This window comes from Hydra viridissima, unplaced genomic scaffold (genome assembly GCF_058129835.1).
Source record: "Hydra viridissima isolate aposymbiotic clone 2 unplaced genomic scaffold, HvirCarnegie_v1 scaffold_4, whole genome shotgun sequence".
NCBI lineage: Eukaryota > Metazoa > Cnidaria > Hydrozoa > Anthoathecata > Hydridae > Hydra > Hydra viridissima.
In genome coordinates this window covers 6,573,528-6,593,011 of record NW_028324303.1, presented here as the reverse complement: position 1 = coordinate 6,593,011, position 19,484 = coordinate 6,573,528, and the positions used below count along the sequence as shown (strand labels likewise).

Genomic DNA, 19,484 nt, shown 5'->3' with positions numbered 1-19,484 from the left:
GCCGCCATCTTGGGAGGCCGATTTTGGCTTCAAATTTTTTTGAAAAAGACAATTGAATACGCTATCCAGTTATATTTTGAGATCAGTTGATTACACTCAAGTATGTAAAAATCAAGGCCTTCTTAAACAGGCCGCGACCACTGATCTCTATAATAACTGGATAGCGCATCTCTAATATCAAAATCACGCCAAAATAGCCATATTGGAAAGCCCCAGAACAATGAAATCTGATATGTGTGATAAAGCGATAAGCCGAAAAACAGAACTTAAAGCTTACGGGATTAAAATTTTTGGGGCTTTCCAATATGGCGATTTTGGCGTCAAAAAATAAGAAGTTTTGCTCGGAGTTGCGCTATCCAGTTATTATAGAGATCAGTGGCCGCGACAGCTTATTTTCCGTAAAATTAGCGAAGGCCGACTTTTTACGGTTAAAACTAATTTTTATCCTTGCTCTTGTAAACAAACTTCAGAACAAATAAAGAGTTTAGCTAAAAATGACTAAATCTCATTTTTATAACTATATGTTTATTTTAGCTGTTTAACAGTTGTAATAGAAATAATAAATTTTTTGATAAAAACAAACTAATATGTTGACTTTATTTTATAAAAATTATTTTGACTTTTTTTAACTCAAGGTATTTTATTTCGAAGCTGAAAATTTTGCTTGTTTTATTAAACATACCTTCCCAAAATCTTCAGAGTATTTTTTACAATAATTGTTTAAAAAAATGTTTGCCGAAATGCAGCAAACTTTTTTAACACTTTGAACAAGCAATTGAAATTTACTATTACAGTTAATAAAAATTTCAATTAATCCTCTCTTACACAGCAATGGTGAAACTTTATTCTTAAGTGTCACTTCAAATATAAGAAAACAATAAATAAAAAAGTAGACTAAATTGTCAGAAGGTTCTCCTATTCTTCCCCTGTTCAAAGAACTAATCAAAGTTCCATATTTTTGAAACATATCAAAGGTGTCTATTTCTTCTAAAATTGAATATAATTCTGGAAGTTTGTAAGCAAAAAAACCTGCAATATATAAAAGCCCTTGTTTGCATTCATTTGGCAACTAAACCTCGCCATTTTCACATATTGACATATCAAACTCCACATCAAGTTCACAGTTATCGCAGTGGTGGTGAGCAGGAGGAAATATTGTAAAATCTGCTTGCTCATCTAGCAACTTTCCAGTTTTGTCGATTCAAAATTTTTGAATAACATTTTGCACAGTTATCAGATATGTGCCACCTGACCCTGCTGATATTTCCTAAACTGTTTTTCTAGTGCATCTGATTGCATATGTCCTAACAATACATAACATACACCGCAATTCAACAAATACTTGGCGCAGCTTGCTAATCTTTTAGAAGTTTTTTGCAAATCACTTTTGGTATCCATTGTTAACTTTTTCTCTCTTAATTTTGAATTTACGCATTTCAAATTTTCAGCAAAATAAGAAATATAGCTCTCTAAGAAATCTATTTGCCAATCATTGACTGAAGTATTAGGCTTTCTTCAAATATCATTTAATCTAATATCTAGACCTTTTGTTTTACTGTTAACAATAAGCCATCACTTGACAATTGTTTCAATAAAAAGTGCAGTATCTTTAGCTTCAGGAATTTTTACATGTAATGCTGCAACTGTTTCATCACAAAAAACTTTGAGAACTAATCCAAAATTTTGTCGTTGAATTGGTCTTGATGAAATGATGCCTAATATAATTTGCTCGCTTAGAATCTGTTTCATTATTAATAATATAACTAACAGCATTTTCCAGTTGAAAATATTATTTAGTAAATCCTTTGTTTAAAAAAGAAAATAAAGAATCTTCTGAAATTATATATATTGAAAACTTATGGACTGTTCCACAATGTTCATATGATATTAAAGATAATTTTTTTCTTTTTCAACAAAATAAAATTTTTCTTCACAGTTATTTAACATTAACTTCAAATTTTTTACAATTGAATTAAATTGAATTGCGTCCATTTTTTTTAAAGTTTTTGAAATCATCAGGTAAACTATTTCTTTCAGAGCACATTAACCCAGTGACATCTCGTTTTCTAGACACTATTGGAATACAATACACTGGTATACCTTTAAAGAGTAATGGAGGATGCACTGGAACAAAACTACTACCTTTGAATTTTTTTAATTCTGCATCTTTAGGCTTGTGCTGAGCACAAATTCGTTTATAATCTGTAAACACAAAGTTTGCATTTGGAAGTTTTTTAATCCATAACTCGCGATACTCAGATTTAAAGGAAATCTATACATTATGACATAAAAATTCTCTTTTATTTTTTATTTGTAATTTGAGGAACAACCAGCATTTATTAGGCATTTTATGAATTTAACTATAATAGTTTAAGTCAAACAACCAAAATCCTCATTGAAACTATACTTCTCCGTAAAAAAGTCGGCCTTATCTAATTTTACGGAAAATTAGCTGTCACGGCATGTTTAAGAAGCCCTTGGTAAAAACCAATGAGTCCGATAGGCTTTGTATTAAATTTCTATTGTTTAAAACAAAAGCTCGTTACAAAGCATAACAAAGCTTTGTTCGTATAAAAAAAAAAAAAAAAACATTGCACATCCATCACACACGCCAATGACGAATCAACAAATAAACGCGATTTTTGTTTGCAGGAAAGACAGAAAAGTAAGGAATTTTTCAAATATAAATTTCTTACCGTTTATGTTTTTTTTTAGTCGACAAATTTTGTTTTGAATTGATAATTTTTTTGAATTTATTAGTTCAAACTTTTTGCGTTATTTTTCAGTTGATTAGTAATTTGAAAAAAAAGTAAAACTAGAATGTAATTTAATAAGGTAATCTTAAATCATGTGCTCACAGAATAAACTTTTCAAAACGAAACTAAGTCTGTGACTAAGAGTGTGAAAGTTTAAAACCTCAGCTAAAAAGTGCTGTTGTACTAAAATATCCACACGCACTTATTTTAAAAGTAAAGTAATATTTTTAATCAACTATTACTGCTATGACTCGTAAAAGCTTAATCTTTTGAAGTTATTTGAATCTTTTGGCATTTTTAAAGATTATGCAAATATTGTGATGATTAAACCGAAAATACATCTAATAGGTTTCAAGTTATCAAAGTCATAAATCAAGGAAAAGTTTTAGAAATGAGGTCAGCCAACTTTTCTCTGCGAGTTTCTTATCTATCCATAGATTTAAACTAACCATTGTCATATAATCCTTTCTTGAACGTGACGAACGTTTTCCTAGTCGTATAACGAAATCAAATACTTAACTACAAAGTATAATTGAAATTATTCCAAGTACTAATACAGTATGCTTTTTGTTTGTTCTTCACCTTCATTGAGCTAGTATAATATACAATACTTTGAAACTCACTTTACTGATTGTCCAGCTCATACAACTTTTAATCTGGATCAATTTACTCCATACTGTTCACTTGAACTTGTAACCAGAAAAGCAATCATAATAAAAGCAATTTTTTTTTAAATGAAAAAACGTTGCGTTTTTCTATCATTTATTTTACTAATCATAATAGATCGTACGGAAACATAAAAGTTAGGTCAGAAAACCTAAAGTTGTTTCAGTTTATTTGTAAAAAATACTGAAATAACTGTGTTTCTGTACGACTCCGCACATAAAAGTTAGATCGGAAAATTGTGGCCGTATGGAAGTTGAACAATTTTAAATAAATATAGATGTCAGAATAGAAAAATGTTAGAATGAAAGAAACAAGATCAGAAATATGCCAGCACGTAAAAATGTCAGAGCGGAAAAAATGTAAAAAAAAAAAAGAAAAAAACCAAGTTTAAGGTGGTTTTTACGGAAATAAAAGGTGTAACTTCTGAAATTTTTTTTTTTCAAAAATAAGTTTTTTTTGAAGGTTTAGATTTAGCTTAAAATGATTAAAAAAAATTATTTTTGAATAACTTTTATTTTTTTGATTATTATTTTGCTTTTTACAGGTATGGTATACATCAAGTAACTTAGCAACGTTTTTAGCACTAAATTAAGTAGTAAGAAAACATCAGCTCTACAACTGTTTTAGCTTGTTATCTTGTTCTGCATTAACGAATAATTTAGTCTAGAGGCTAATTATGTGCAATGTTTTAAAATAAATCCATTTGACTAAGTAAAATTGTCGGTGTTTCATGGGAAATGCGAGATTATTCCTCTTTAAATAGTGTTGTTACAGCAATATATGGTGTGGTTACAGCAATAAATATTTAGATAAAACAAGTACTAAATAAATATTTTAGAGGTTATCAAAAATGGGCAAACAAAAAAATATATATTACAGTTACGGAAAAAAGTATCCGGACAAACTATTTTTAGGTATAATCCTATATTAAATGAAGGAAACCTCATACTGTTATACATATTTTTGTAGCTCTCGACAAGCTCTAAGTGTACCATCAAACATTTACTACACTTGGTAGATGTCTTTTTTGGTAAGAAAAACTAAAATGACTGTGGAAAAAAGTATCCGGACAAAAATTTTTCTTTTCTTTTTCGTAATTTATTTCTTTAATATTTAGTCCATCCTCCTCTATTAGTTAATTCTTCGTCAATTCCTTTAGGCATCGACTCAACCAGGCTCTTACACCTCATTATATTTATAGAATTCCAGCATTTTCTGAGCGCTTCCTCGATATCATCTTTTTTCGTCAATATGAACTGACCAATTTCTTCTTTGACTACTTTCCATAGGTTTTCCATGGGGTTCAAGTCTAGACTTTGTGCTGGCCAATCTAATACCTCAATACTTTTGCCCTGGAGCGAGACTTTGGTATTTTTTGCCGTATGTTTTGAATCACCATTTTGCTGGAATAAGAACTCTCCATCGAATAACTCTCGAGCAGATGGTAGCATATAATTTGAAAGTATTCTAACATATTTAGGGGAAGTCAATATATCCTCTATAACATGAATACGTCCCATACTATTCCAGCTGAAGCATCCCCAGGCCATGACATACTTTTCATGCTTTATTGTCTGTTTAACATGCTTTTGTTGCAATAATTCACCTGGTCTTATCTGTCCAACGTCTACCATCTGAACCGTTAGACATATTTTCGTTTCGTCCGACCATAATACCTTCTTCAAATCATCAACGGTCCAGTTTTGATACTTCTTTGCAAACGCAAGCCTCTTTGCAATATGTCGTTTGGTAAGTAACGGTTTTTTGGCAAGTGCTCTACCATGTAAATCATGCTCATTCAGCCTGTTTCTAACAGTTCGAGGACTTATATTGACTAACTTGAATTCTCTGAGTTGATTCGCAATATCTGTTGCATTTGATCTCACAGAATTCTCAACTAAAGTGAAGATTTTTCGATCAATCCTTGGAGTTGTTTTTCGTTTTCGTCCAGATCTTGGCAAATTTTTGAGTACTCCATGCTTTTTAATTCTCCCCAGAGTATCTTGAACAGTTGATTTGGGCATACCAAGCTGTTGCGCTATATCTCGAACCGTTTTACCTTCTTTTGAGAGCACTTATTGAAAATCTTGACCAAAAATTAGCAGAAAGTAACTGTCCGGATACTTTTTTCCACAGTCATTTTAGCTTTTCTTACCAAAAAAGACATCTACCAAGTGTAGTAAATGTTTGATGGTACACTTAGATAGAGCTTGTCGAGAGCTACAAAAATATGTATAACAGTATGAGGTTTCCTTCATTTAATATAGGATCATACCTAAAAATAGTTTGTCCGGATACTTTTTTCCGTAACTGTATGTCAGAAGATGAAAAGTTCAATCAATAAAACACCAGGAGCCAATGAAGGTGCTGGTGCAGTTGACATTTTAAGCATTCTTTTGTTATACTTCTACTTAATTTACAGATAGCTAGGAGTAATTTTTCTTCTTTTGATGATGTTTTTGCTAGCTAGTCAAGTAATGTTTATTTGATAAATAATCGATTCAGTAAAGAAAGTTAAAAAGCATTTGTAAATGACTACAAAAGAGAAACCACAAAAAAAAAGAAGAAAAAAGGTTAAAAAAAGAATTAGAAATGGTTGTATCAATTAGAAAAAGTGTATGTAAAACGAAGTTTCTAGAAGTTCTTGTCATTAATTGAATTTCTCAAAAAGACGATTTTAAAATGATTTAACATAATTTATCAGTTTAAAACATTTCAAACTTATAAATTCTTTGACCTCCAAATTTTTCCTCAATTTTCCAATACATACGTATGTAAATTATAAACTAGAATCTTGATGATGTTATGAATACTTATCAATTTCTAAATCTTTTTGTGTTCGCTTCACTCATGAAAACTTTAAGTTTTATGGGACAAATAAATATAAATTTCGTTTTTTGGTAATTATTTTAGTTCAAACTCTAACTCCTACATCTTAAAATAATATTGCAAAGTACCGAGTTGAGTTAATAATCCATTTTGGAATAATCATGTGTTGAAAAATATGAAAAATTAAGCTTTTTGTGAATGTTCTTACATTATTATCCTTCTTTAAAAAATAAATCTTTTTTCGCTATTATTTTCTTTATCAAATTTATAAAACCGGTTTTAAAACCAAATTTGGTTATTTTACCGAAAATAAGTTATTTCCTGTGATCCCACCGTAATTACATGAGAAACGAATCCGAGAAATTATTTTTCCGATAAAAACAATTTTAAAAACCTGTTTTTAATGTAAAAAGTATTGTAAACCCAAAAATTGGAATTGTGGGGGAAAGTTGAGATAGGGAGAAGGTGCCATCAACTTCAAGAGCTACGAGCGCTGATTCAATGTATTGATGAATCTTTCCTTCAATCGTAACTATCTTCGGAGAGTTTAAGTATTTACATTGATCCTTGGACAGGAAATTTTGATTTAAGATTGTCGCTTTTGTATTCGTTTCTCTGCAACTTTAAACATTTCGATGCAATGTATCCTTTGTTACCATATTTAAAAAAATATTCTTTGGAGACAAGTTCTTTGCAAGTGAAGAGTTCTTTGTAATAAAATATGAACCTTTGCAGTTGTATAACATTAAATGCGTTTTTGTAGCGTGGTGTCGAAATGCAGCGCCAACAGCATCACTGCCAATCACATCTACACGGTTCAACGCAGCACTTACTATGGGTAAAATAATATAAATCGGATCCATCGCGACTCTAAATCTTAATGATAAAACTTTTGGCAAACCTATGCCAAACACACAGACTCTTCTAACAATATCCAATTGTCTTGTCAGCCAAAAACTTGTCAACTTTCTCTCCGTCACTTAATCTTCGTTTTGTGAATAGTTCATATGCAGTGGCAAGCATATAGAGAAAATGCTGTAAATAAAACGTGCTTGACTTTTTTTGTATCTCTTATCTTTCACGGTCAAAGCATCGTATATTGAATAGGCAGCTTTTCTGAGAAGATTCGGAAAAAGTAATTTGAGCTTTAGATTCTGATTTTCAACAATCACTTTTGTTCGTTGTATCCAAAACGCAGCATCCGAATTGCTATCATATGTTTCAAACATATCAAACAACTTCATACTTAATTCCATGGCCCTGTTAGCTTGTAGTTTTTTCACAACACATCGATGAGATGACAGCAATATTCTTTACAAATTTTCTTCTTCTTTTATATAAGAGCTGAATCTGAAAAGTTTTAACTACAGACCTTTTTTGACGAGACAATAGTGTTACCGGACTAACCAGACTGATGCACAATACAAACTGCGTCTCAAAAAAATTGTTTTGAAAAAGGTTTCGTACCGGAAAGTGTACTAAGTTCTTTTAATGAATTATTGACTAACACAGCTTTGTTTCCATTGATTGCAAGTGAACAAGAAAATAATTTTCAGGGAAACGAAATCACAAGCAGTAGCCAAAATCACCCCTGTTGACGGTACTTCAAAATGACCATGACGGTTGTATTTGATTTTTTAGCGCCTGCATAATCAATCACCCTGTTGGAGCTTTACGATGATTGTTAACTGTTGTTAGTAATTGTGGATGACAAAGTGTATAACAAACTAACTGAGACAGCATCAACTTTCAGTTATTACATTTGTAATGCATTCTACCCAGGAATCGGTTAAAATCAACCCTCCATTGGTGGATAAGGTTCTTTGAGTGTTATTTACAAATTAAGCATAATGAATTAACAAGCGATAGGAGAAAAAAAAAAAGAAAATGGAATTATGAGAATAACTTAAAATCCATTTGTCAAAAGTATGTATATAAATTTATCGAGATATTACAAATTTGCTATATTTTTATCCAGTTTTTAGGCAATCTAAACATATGACCCCTTTTTCGTTCATTATAATTGCTATTACAAATTACTGTAGTTTTCTACAAAAATAATATTAGAACAATAAATGAGCCTTCAAATTAAGAAAGAAATTACAACCTCCGCTAGCGAAGTCAGAATATAAATTGAAATAGATTTTATGCGTCCTTTTCTTTGGATCGTGTATATTCGCATGGCCGCCGAGAGGGGGGGGGGGGGGTGGACGGGGAAGATACCCGGGGCCCCGTGTTGGTACAAACAATTTTTTAAAGTAATTTTCAAAAAATTTAAATAGTTTTTACTTTTAAAAGAGTTAATTAACTTTTATTTTTAATTTTCAATGACCAGAGCACACGTCTTTTGGTCCTGGGTATATAATTGATCATAATGAGGGCCCCTTAAGAATACTTCCCCGGAATTTCTCTCGGCTGCTATGTATATTTGAAACTCGGCGAGCCGCTTGTTAAATTAACTCTAAAACCAAAAATAAGTCATTTTAATAGTATTTTTATGCAAAATAAATATTTAATATATATTTCAATAATTTCAATAAATATTTTGTTTAGTTATTTTGTGCAATAAATGTCTTGTTTGGTTATATATATTTTGTACTGTACAAAAAATAATGAAGACAATATACGCATTTACCTTTTTTTTTTTTTTTAATAATAGCGAACCGGTTGTTCAAAATTTGGCAGCCCACCCCTGATTATAATTGTGCACTGATTAGTGTTGTTACGACTGAAATTATTCGACTGTCGACTAAATCGATTAATGTATTTTTCAAAGTCGACCAAAATCGACTAATACATTTATAAAATCGAAAACTAACTCGACTTTATAAATGTATTAGTCAATTTAGGTCGACATTTATTACAACAATTAAAGCAAAAAACTAACAAAAATTTAATAAAAAGCGGTCACGTAGATAGGTGGGGGCAGATGGGGTGGGTAACCTTTTTTTGGGGTAGCAGATTTATAAAACTTTTTCGCATCCTTAACTGAGTACCATAACACATTACTTAACATTTTTTTTAAAAAAGCATCAACTGGTTACTATAATGAGAAAAAGGAAACATTAATAAAGAATGTTAATGCCGACACATTAACACAATTTGATTTTTATAATTTTTTTCTAGGTTAGTTACAATTTTGGTGAAAGAACCTTAAGATTTGTCCTAATTTTCTGCATCAAATTAATATGCAATGTTTTAAAATTATTTACGTTACAAATGTTACATGAATGTTTTTCGTAATTTAAGCTCATTGTCGGTATTTCCCCAGCCACCGGGGTAATTGCGACACCACTTTGGGGTAATACCGACATTAGTAATTAGTAAGACAATTATTTTACCAAACATGTTTTATTGTTGCATAGAGTAAATAAACGTAGTATATAATTGATAATAACAAAGTAAGACAGGTTAACTCTTTGAGATACAAAAGAAACTTTTTTCAAATCGAAGATTAATGAGTAGGGCAAAAATCACAAATATAGTTTTCAGGGGAATCATAACCGCTACAATCTGCATGCGCCCATTTTCCACAATAGACACAACAATACCAGAGTTCAGTTCTTTTTCCATATTCACCACATCTCAGTGTCCTTTAAAAATAAATCAATCCCGTCGTCAATCTCGTCATCATCACATAGTTTAGTTTCATCAATATCTTCCTCAGAAGTTGATTCTTCAAAAGAAATTTGTCTACGACATCTCTTCTTCGTTGTTTTTCTTTTAGCTGCAGACTTGTTTTTAGGATGGGTGCTCATTTTAGTTTTCACGATTTTTCCAAAATTGCTAGACCTATTCTTCAAGAGTTTAAGTTTGACTTTTGGTATCACCTTAGGGTAGAATGTTTGAAATTTCAGAATTTGTAATTTTTGCCACCATGGGGCAATACCAACACCTGTCGGCATTGCCCCATGGTGGTGTGTCGGCGTTACCCCGGGTGAACAAGTTGGCGGAAACCTAACCTTACCAACTACTGCTAGCTCCAAATCATAAAACGGCTATGCCAAAATGTTGGTTTTAATATGTATTTTCTAGCTAACTAAGTGGTTTTTTAGTAATACAAACAATTAGAATCTTACCTCAGTTCATCCAGGAGTCACTTTTAACATGGAAAACTTCAAAAACTAGTTATTTATTTATAGCAAAACAAGCAGTTGGCGTACTCGCATAAAACTTACTGAGCGTTTGTTTTAGTGTTGTCCGCCAGGTGGCAGCACTGTACAACAGCGCTTTACTCACAAAATACAACTATAGAGCAGGGTGTCGGATTTGCCTCGTGTGTCGGCATTTCCCCGGTCTACCCTAAGCTAAGAGTTCAGGCTATGTGATACAGCAAATTAGGTTTAATGTTCAGATATTTTGGTTGAAAAAACCGCTATGGATGATAATTTTACGCATGACTCAATATTATTAAACAATTTATCTTTACAAGATAAAGTACTTATAAAGATATCTCTTTACTAAATTGATCAGCATCGAAACAATATTAGAGATTGATAAAATAAAATCAAGTAAAAATATGGAAATAAGGATGTTAGGATGATTACCCAACTAAATCGACTTAAAGTCGATTAAAAGCAGACCCATAGTCGATTAAATCGACTATTCGATTTTTCCAAGTCGACTAATTTCGACTAGTCGACTTTTAGTCGATTTAGTCGAAGTCGATAACAACAATAGTTTTCTCAGTAGAATGATTTAGATTTGTCTCATTTTATTTTTAATCTGATTTAGAAAAGTTTGCAAACCGGAAAGTTTTGGTTATTCAAAAAAAAAACTAATTGGATGTTTTTGTTTAAAACAATGCGACATTGAAAAAAGTAAAAAGAAACTTTAATTTTTCCAAGGTTTTTGTTTTATATTAAATAGTATTAAATTTTGTTTATAAAATTTTATATATATATATATATATATATATATATATATATATATATATATATATATATATATATATATATATATATTTATATATATATATATACATAAAATTATTAGTAAAAATATAAAATTGAAATATGGCTGCATTAAACAGCCTTAAAACGGCAAGACACACGTTGTTAATTGCATATTCAGAGGACATATTTGATGATTGTGAATTCGCACTGCTCTATGAACTAAACTATTCAAAAGATATATATCCTCACTGGGACTACAATAAGTTTAACCTATCATTGTTGGATGATGCACAGTGTTGGAAACATTGTTTCAGATTAATTTGGTTTGGAAGCTTTCTCCCTACAAGAGTATTTTCAATAATTTCATTTCAAATCATATTGATACTTCCTAACTTAGTGTTGCCTGTTGTAAACCTTACAAATAGTTAATGATAGTCTTGTTTAACTTTCATTATTCTATAAAATATACAAACATAGTTACAAAAAGAATTATTTATTCCAAAAAGAAAATGCAAACACAATAGTTTTGTTTAACAAAAATGTAGAGTTTATTAAAACTAAAAACTAATTTCTTTTTTCTAATAACACTTTTAATATTTCTGTTTGTTGAGCTAACATATGATTAAACAAGTTTTGAATATTATTTTGTTGTTGCTGAGCAAGAACTCTTGCTTCTCGCTCAATTCACCTATTTTCCTTATCTGCTTCCATTTTTTCACGCAAAAATGTCAATCTATCACTTGATGCGAGAAGATTTTGGAGAATTGTCATAATTATTAAGGGTTTTTTGTTTCCTTGTTTCCCCAAAATGCTCAATAGCAGTATTTCTTATATCTAAAGCTTTCATACAATCTTCATCTACTGCATTTTTTATTTCTTTAGATTTTTCATCTTTCTGAGTATCTGTGTCATCACTGATTTCAATTAATTCTTCAACCAAAATATCATATTCAGTTATTTCTTCTCCGCCTTCACCAGAAAGTTTTTTTTTCTTGTTTGCCTGAACACGATGCTTTTTTATAATAATTGATCCTCTGCTTGTAGCACAGAAACCATTTTTGTTTAATGAATCAGAAACCAGCTGCCACAGCTGGCCACATTCTTTACTTCCAGGCTTTTGTATTAAAATACCTAAAGCTTCCACTTCTCTCATCATCATTATATCTTTTTCAATATTCCACTGCATACATGTTCTAAATAAAAACAATTAGTTAATGTTTATGTTAATTCGAATCAAATCCTGATCATAAATTGATTGATAAATTTTGATAAACATTGATATTTACATATTGTATTTGTATCAAATGTAGTTTATAAAATTGATATATAATTTACATAAACTATATTTGGTACAAACACAATATGTAAACATCAAGTTGCTATTTGATATTTATGCAAATATAATTGCATGCATTATATAATTATATTTGCATGAAATATCATTACAATTTTATTACATCAATGTAAAATATTTTACTAAGTAAATTAGTAATATCTCTCAAAAGTTGTGACATGCTTAAATTTCAAAACATTTCTAATAAATTTAAAGGTTGAAAAATCTTACACAACAACAGTTTACCTTTTTTGGTTTTAACTTCATAAAGAACATGTTCTTTATCAAGTTAAAGAACATGGTCATTATCAAGTTCAAACCACTGCATGCAGTATCTGAATTTGAATTCGATAAAGAAGATATAATTTCTGAATTTTAACTCGATGAATTACATTTTTAATTAGCTGTTTAGTGGGGCGCTACTGCAGTTTCTCCCCTCCCCCCCCCCCCCCCTTTTTTTTTTTTTTATGATTGATTATAATAGAGAATTTTATGCTGATTTAGAAAAATATAAAAACATAGACCTGAAAATCAACGGAAAGTGTTCTAATTCGAAGTCAAAGTTGTAAAAAGTCCCACTAAAACCCCTAATATTCGCCATTTTTTTTCAAAACGCTTTCATTTTTAACGAAAACTAATTACCGTTACATTACGCATAAACAGACCTGGTTTCAATTAGCCTTTGCATTATTGTTTTAAAGTATTATAGCGAAAGTGTTATAACGAAATGAAATTAATGGAAGATTTCAAATAAAGGTTGAACGTAGAATTTGAGAATGATTATCATTTTAACTGATGAATAATTATCATTGTATCGTACGCTGGTTTTTTCTATTAAAAAAAATGGTTTGAAGGTTACCATTTCTAAATTTTACATGTAATAAAACAACAATGAACTAAGTTTCAAAAGTTCTTCTTTTAGGAAACAAAACTGTTAAAATCTTTTTTAAAATTTATTAAAAAAGTACATTACTTGCATTATAGTTTATTCTTTAATAAATCAAAAAACGGCTATTTTCATATCCACAAAATTGGGCTTGATAAACATACTTTTACGACTTTTTTAACGTAAAAACCATGCTATTAATGTATTGCTTTTGTCAGCAAAAAGATCATTAACTTATTATTTTCAAAATGGCGAATATTAGGGTTTTTAGTGGGATTTTTTACAACTTTGACTTCGAATTAGAGCACTTTCCGTTGATTTTCAGGTCTATGTTTATATATTTTTCTGAATCAGCATAAAATTCTCTATCAGAATCAATCATAAAAAAAAAAAAAAAAAGGGGGGGAGGGGAGAAACTGCAGTAGCGCCTTTAGTGGAAGACGCGGAAATGGTTCTGATGAGGTTGAGAACGCAACTTCAAAAAATCAAAACGTTAAAAATTATTCCGCACCAGTCTTATTTTGGGATTTCCCTAGAACTTTTAACGTTCCCGTCTTGTTTTCTAAATCAGCCTAGTAACTAAATGAGGTCTTATATGTTTACGTACAGATACTGAATAATTTTGCCATTGAATTTTTGTTATAATCTCAAGGTTTTTGTAAGGAAAGTGTACAAGAAACTGAAAAAAGCATTGATATTATTTCGGCTTCTACCACACATTTTACAAAGATATTGGATTTTTCTTTTTTAGTAGAAATAAAATGATTTCGTCAAGTAAGCAGATTCGTGAAAAATCAACTGAAAATTTTCAAAATAATTTAAAGAAAATCATTTTATCAGAAGAACTTCCTGAAAGTTTATGCTGTTATGTATGCAAGAGCATCTTAATACGCCCAATTCAGTGGAACTGTGGTCATAGGTAAAAAAAATCTGTATAGCTGTGTAAATTTTTGTCTATTTAATTATCTGTAATAGTGTCATAACTATATATAAAGTATATATTAAGAACTGAGCCGAAAAAGTTATCCCTCACATTCTAAATTATTTTTACATTTCTCTAAATAAAAAGATGCATATTTTGAAAGTTGGTATGGAAACCACTTTCTTCAATAAAAAGAGCTCCATTTAAAGAAATGTTTTTTTTTTTTTAATTTATTTGTGATCTTTTTGATGTTCATCTTCTAATTGGGTACAGTTCTAGAAAATTAAGCGGGTCCTATTGTTTTTGCAGAAATGATCATTTTTAGTTATCTTGTGTTGACAAATAATTATCATTTTGAAAAAAACTGTTTTGACAACTATTTTTTCGAAATCTTTTTAAATACTCTGTATAAATAAGTAATGAGAAAAATCTTTGTTTATATAAAAAGATTCTCACTTGTTTTAATACGTAGAAGTAAGAAACCTTATTAAACTTTTCAATTTAGTTTTTAGTTAATTATATACATATGGATAAATTAATATTTAAATGAATTCTTTTTAGAAGCTGCAAAAACTGTTTTTGTGAAAATCGGATTTGTGATGAAGATAAAGAACTTGTCATATCTTACTATCCTGATTTACAAGCTCAGAAAGAAATTTTAAATTTAAAGTGTTACTGCATGTATAAAAATGAAGGGTGTGTCTGGGAGGGTTTTAGTCATGAGTTAGAAGAGCATTTAAAAATATGTCAATTTGTTGAAACAGAAACTTCAGAGTGTCCTTACAAAACACTCAACTGCAATGAAATAGGGACAAGAAAGCATATTTTAAATCATAGAGAAAAAGAAATGACATACCATCATGCTTTGTTATCAGTACTCTTAAAGTCAGAATGTGTGAATTTAAACTTATTAGTAAAAGAGATTTTAGAGCTTAAAAACTTTGAAAGTATTGTATCATCTGAGTTCAATAATGATTATATTAACAAAGTAAACAATTTGAAATCAAGAATAGAAGCTATAATTGAAAGAAAAAAAATCTCAAAAACTTTTTTTAAATGTGCAAGTGAAGTAAATACAATTGAGCAACAGATTAAGTTGTTAGAAAATTATTTTGATATACCTTCTATTACAGCAAAGCTCAGTTTTGAAGAACATCGAATTGAAAGGGTTGCAAAAGAAAGTGAAATACATATGAAAAGACTTGATGACATAAGAATGAAACTTTCACTGCTTCATTCTCTCACTAATGATGGTATTTTTTTATGGAGAATTGAACAGTTTCCAAAAAAATTGGAACAAGCACTAGCCGGGCGAAATGTTGAACTCTTATCTCCACCATTAATGACTGATGCTTCTGGTTACAAGTTTTGTATAATATTAATGCTTGCAGGTGATTTAAAGTTTAACAAACATGAGCAAAAGAGTTTTATATCAATATATATTTCCATTTTACCAAGTGACTTTGATGAAGTATTGACATATCCATTTCCATACAGTATTGATATTTCTCTTCTCAATGTTTCAAAAGGTAAAGATCTAACTTTAACTTTGAAACCTGATCAACACAAAGCTTTTGAAAGGCCTTACCAAGAAATGAATCCGCCTGTTGGGTTCTCAAAGTTTTGCAGTCATGATCAATTGTATTCAGGTGGTTACATAAAAGATGACTCCCTTTTTATTAAACTCAATGTGTTGAAATAGTTTTATATAATATGATGGAGGTCTATATCTTTGCAGAATCCACTTAGCAGAATAATGCAAAGTTGATTATCAGCAAAGTTTTTGAAACAGAATCATAATTTATGAATAAGAAGTCCCACAAAAGTCAGTGAGGACTCATTGGAAAGATATTTATTTAGTGATTATAGCCAAGTACAAGTTTTTAATATTTCATTAATTTATAGACTGGTATCAAATTACCTGGTTTGGGCATTTTTAACAAAAAATATTACTTTTGAAAAATATTTTGGAAAGAATTTAGATGATAACTGGAGTTTGGAAAAAATTTAGATGATAACTGGAAAAGTGATTTATTAGATCTACTTAAACAAAAGAAAATTCAAAAGTTTAGTTAACTCGGTGGTCTATTTCCTACTGCTTATTACTTTGGAATCTAGTACTCAAAAACGTTTAAAACAAATCTGAAGTTTAAATAATGTTGTTTATATAAGTAAACAATCTGAAATCAAAAATAGAAGCTATAATTAAAAGAAAACTGATGTCAAAAACTTTTTTTAAATGTGCAAGTGAAGTAAATAAAATTGAGCAAAACATTAAGTTATTAACAAGATATTTTGATATACCTTCTATTACGGCAAAGCTCAGTTTTGAAGAACATCAAAATGATTGGGCTCCAAAGAAAAATGAAATACATATGGCAAAACTTAATGATACCAGATTAAAACTTTTACTAGTTCATTCTCTCATTAATGATGGTATTTTTAAATGAAGAATCAAACAGTTTCCAAAAAAATTAGAACATAAACTAACTGGAAGAATTATTGCATGTTGAGCAGATAATAATTTGAAGCCATTTCATGGGCAAGGTTGCTTCTTTTTTGTGGTGCAAGTATTTATGTTTTAAACTTTATAGTGGTAATCATTATGGTGGTCATCTAGGTGGTTATGTGCAAAGTACTTGTTTAAAGGTAAAGTTTATTATGGTTTCAATCTATTTCATAAAAATAATACAAAAAGGCTTGCGCTAAAAGTGTGGTAAATACTATTAGAATGATAGCTGCGTGAACATTTGGACATTTTGTTTTTAACATGTCCATTGCCAGATCCATACCCTTAAGCAAAAAGAATCTTTTTGCAAAGCTTTTTCTCTTTTTCATAATTTTCTTAGCATTTAAACCATGTAGTAGCAATGTCATATTTGTATTTTAAATTTGATACCGCTACTATTATGCAACATGTGACAATAATATGCCTATGACTTGCTCTATTTCTTTTTTTTTTTGTGTCAATATTTTTCCCAGACTTTTCCACGCTGTATTTATTGGTATTTTTTACTACCAATTCTAGTATATGATTGTTTAGTAATTAATTAGAAGATGAAAGATAAAAAGATGAATGCATTTCATATTTTTCAGGAAGCTTTAGATTTCTACCCCTGAAAACAGAGTCTGATGAATTGAACTAGTCTTTTGTCTGCTTGTACACTTCCTTTTTTTTTACTCCTAGTAGAGGCAGCTGATGTAGATGACACTGGCTTTTCATCATCCTTATCAAAAAAAAGAATTCAGTTGCTGCAGGCCTATTTCTTTAGGGTCTGTAGAATCATTATCCAACTCACTATCATTATAATCTATTACTTCTAAAATATCCAGCACTTGGTGCGCATTGAAGTTATTTTGGGGTGGAACTGGCATTCTTCTGCAGAGAATAAGATATTTAAAAAACATATTACAGATAATCAACAAACCTAAATAATTATCTAAATTAAAAGACTAAAAATCAGAATCATTTGAATGTCATTTTATGAGCATTTAATTTATTGAGTGCTTTCTATGGGAAAAATTATATACATATATTACATAATATTATATTGTAATATTGACAGTAATATTAGTATATACAGTATTTGTCCTTAAAGCCCAATGGGTCCCCATGACAACGATTTTAAAAGTGATGTAAATACATAATAAATATCAAATTCATATCAAATACTATATGAATTCATTAAATGCATCATTAAGATGAGCATTAACAGTGTGAGGAGAGAAAATGAAAGAAATTATAAACATAATCTTTAGGTTATACCTGACTTAGGTATAAAACATATTCGATTGAAGTGCGTGACAGTGGAAAAACTAGGTAGACATGTACAATTGCATAAAAAATAAATCAGTAATACCAAAAGTTTAAAACTGTTTTTGAAAAAACAAACAGAATTTCAATTGTAATTACACTGATAAAATGATAATAATTCAATTAAAAAGGTTGGCAAAAATAATAATACTAATATAAGAGAATAATGAGGGGAACCTAAGCTTAATTATATTTGTCCTTATTGATAACCAAAGTTCTTTAGTATTTGTCAAACATAACTAAACACATTTCCCAAAGATTAAGTAATATTATCCACACTAAACACCATGCTATTCACTCACAAAATCCCTGCCCTTACAATACTAAATATTGTGTGTCTTACCTGGTATGAAGCAGTTATTTTATCAGTTTTACTGGAAAGTTCTGTCCGTTTTTATGATAAAACAAATTACAAATTTTCTTACTGTCAATAAACTTTATTAAAAATATTTTTAGAGGTGAAAGTACTAGGTTTTCTGAGTTCACAATACACCCTATTCCTTACAATATTTTTGTAGGTAATCCACTTTTAATCCCCAGTTATTATCCGGTCTAAGAAGTGCTCAATTTTGTTTCAAGCAAGCAGAAGTGTGCATATGACGATTCAATCATTCAAATTCTCACTTAATTCATGTGGCACCTGTCTTAAATATTTCCACAACCATCCTATCTTCTGATTATGGTTCAAAATGGTTTTTTTAACTAAGCCCTTCTGTAATAGTTAAAGGGAGAAGTCTCTTCTTCGCCCCCAACAGTTCATTTTAGTTATTGAAAATTTTAATTCTATACTTTGCTTCAACTGTCTATGTACTGTATATGTATTTGTACTGTGGATGTACTTGTACTAACTGTCTATGTACTGTGTATGTACTTGCCAGCCAACTTGATGAATTTCTGTCCGCTCCTATCCAAATTTGGTCCCAACCTCAATTTTAAGGACCAAAAAAACGACCAATTGGACATTAATCTGCAAGGTCTCAGGTATCACCAGATGTAAAAATTAAAATCTAATTTCTATAGCCAAAGGAGAAAAACACATTTAAAGTTTTACAGCATCGCACTTGGAGCCCTGTTGTAAATCTATTTTGTTTGTTTGTTTTTTTCATTTTTGGGGTATGGAGTTTTTTAAAGATATCAAAAACTCTTTACATATATGTGTTGGTTATAACCTGACAAAAAATCAGCTCTTTAACACTTGTGGTTTTTGTACAGGGACCTATAGTATGGGGTAGGGCACTAAAAACCTCTTTAAAAAGAGACAATTGATGCTTTCTGTTTTTATTCTAACCTTATTATCAAATATGCAAGTTTCAAATTTAAAAATAATGAAGCCTTGACATGTAGCTTTCAGGCAAAAAAAAAAATAGAAGCAAGATATCTTTG

General features: G+C 30.0%; 1 protein-coding gene and 2 pseudogenes across 3 annotated transcripts; 1 reads left to right on the top strand and 2 right to left on the bottom strand.

Annotated features, from left to right (window-relative positions):
• Window positions 1-640: 640 nt before the first annotated feature.
• LOC149889588 (uncharacterized) lies at window positions 641-2,347 on the bottom strand (annotated as a pseudogene).
• Window positions 910-16,652, top strand: LOC145182910 (TNF receptor-associated factor 5-like). 2 transcript variants are annotated; one of them, XM_090086122.1, is made up of 3 exons: window positions 910-2,665; window positions 14,117-14,284; window positions 14,849-16,652. In XM_090086122.1, exons 2-3 carry the CDS (start codon window positions 14,127-14,129, stop codon window positions 15,987-15,989), a joined length of 1,299 nt encoding a protein of 432 aa, XP_089942248.1. In that variant the 5' UTR covers window positions 910-2,665; window positions 14,117-14,126; the 3' UTR covers window positions 15,990-16,652. The 2 variants fall into 2 exon arrangements, with proteins under 2 accessions (XP_089942248.1, XP_089942249.1); XM_090086123.1 differs by lacking the exon at window positions 14,117-14,284 and having other exon boundaries at window positions 2,600-2,665.
• On the bottom strand, window positions 11,624-13,080 carry LOC145198018 (uncharacterized; annotated as a pseudogene). Its single transcript, XR_016451857.1, has 2 exons — window positions 13,004-13,080; window positions 11,624-12,339 (listed from the first exon to the last, which is right to left on the bottom strand). The product of XR_016451857.1 is annotated as an uncharacterized LOC145198018 (transcript).
• Window positions 16,653-19,484: the final 2,832 nt, after the last annotated feature.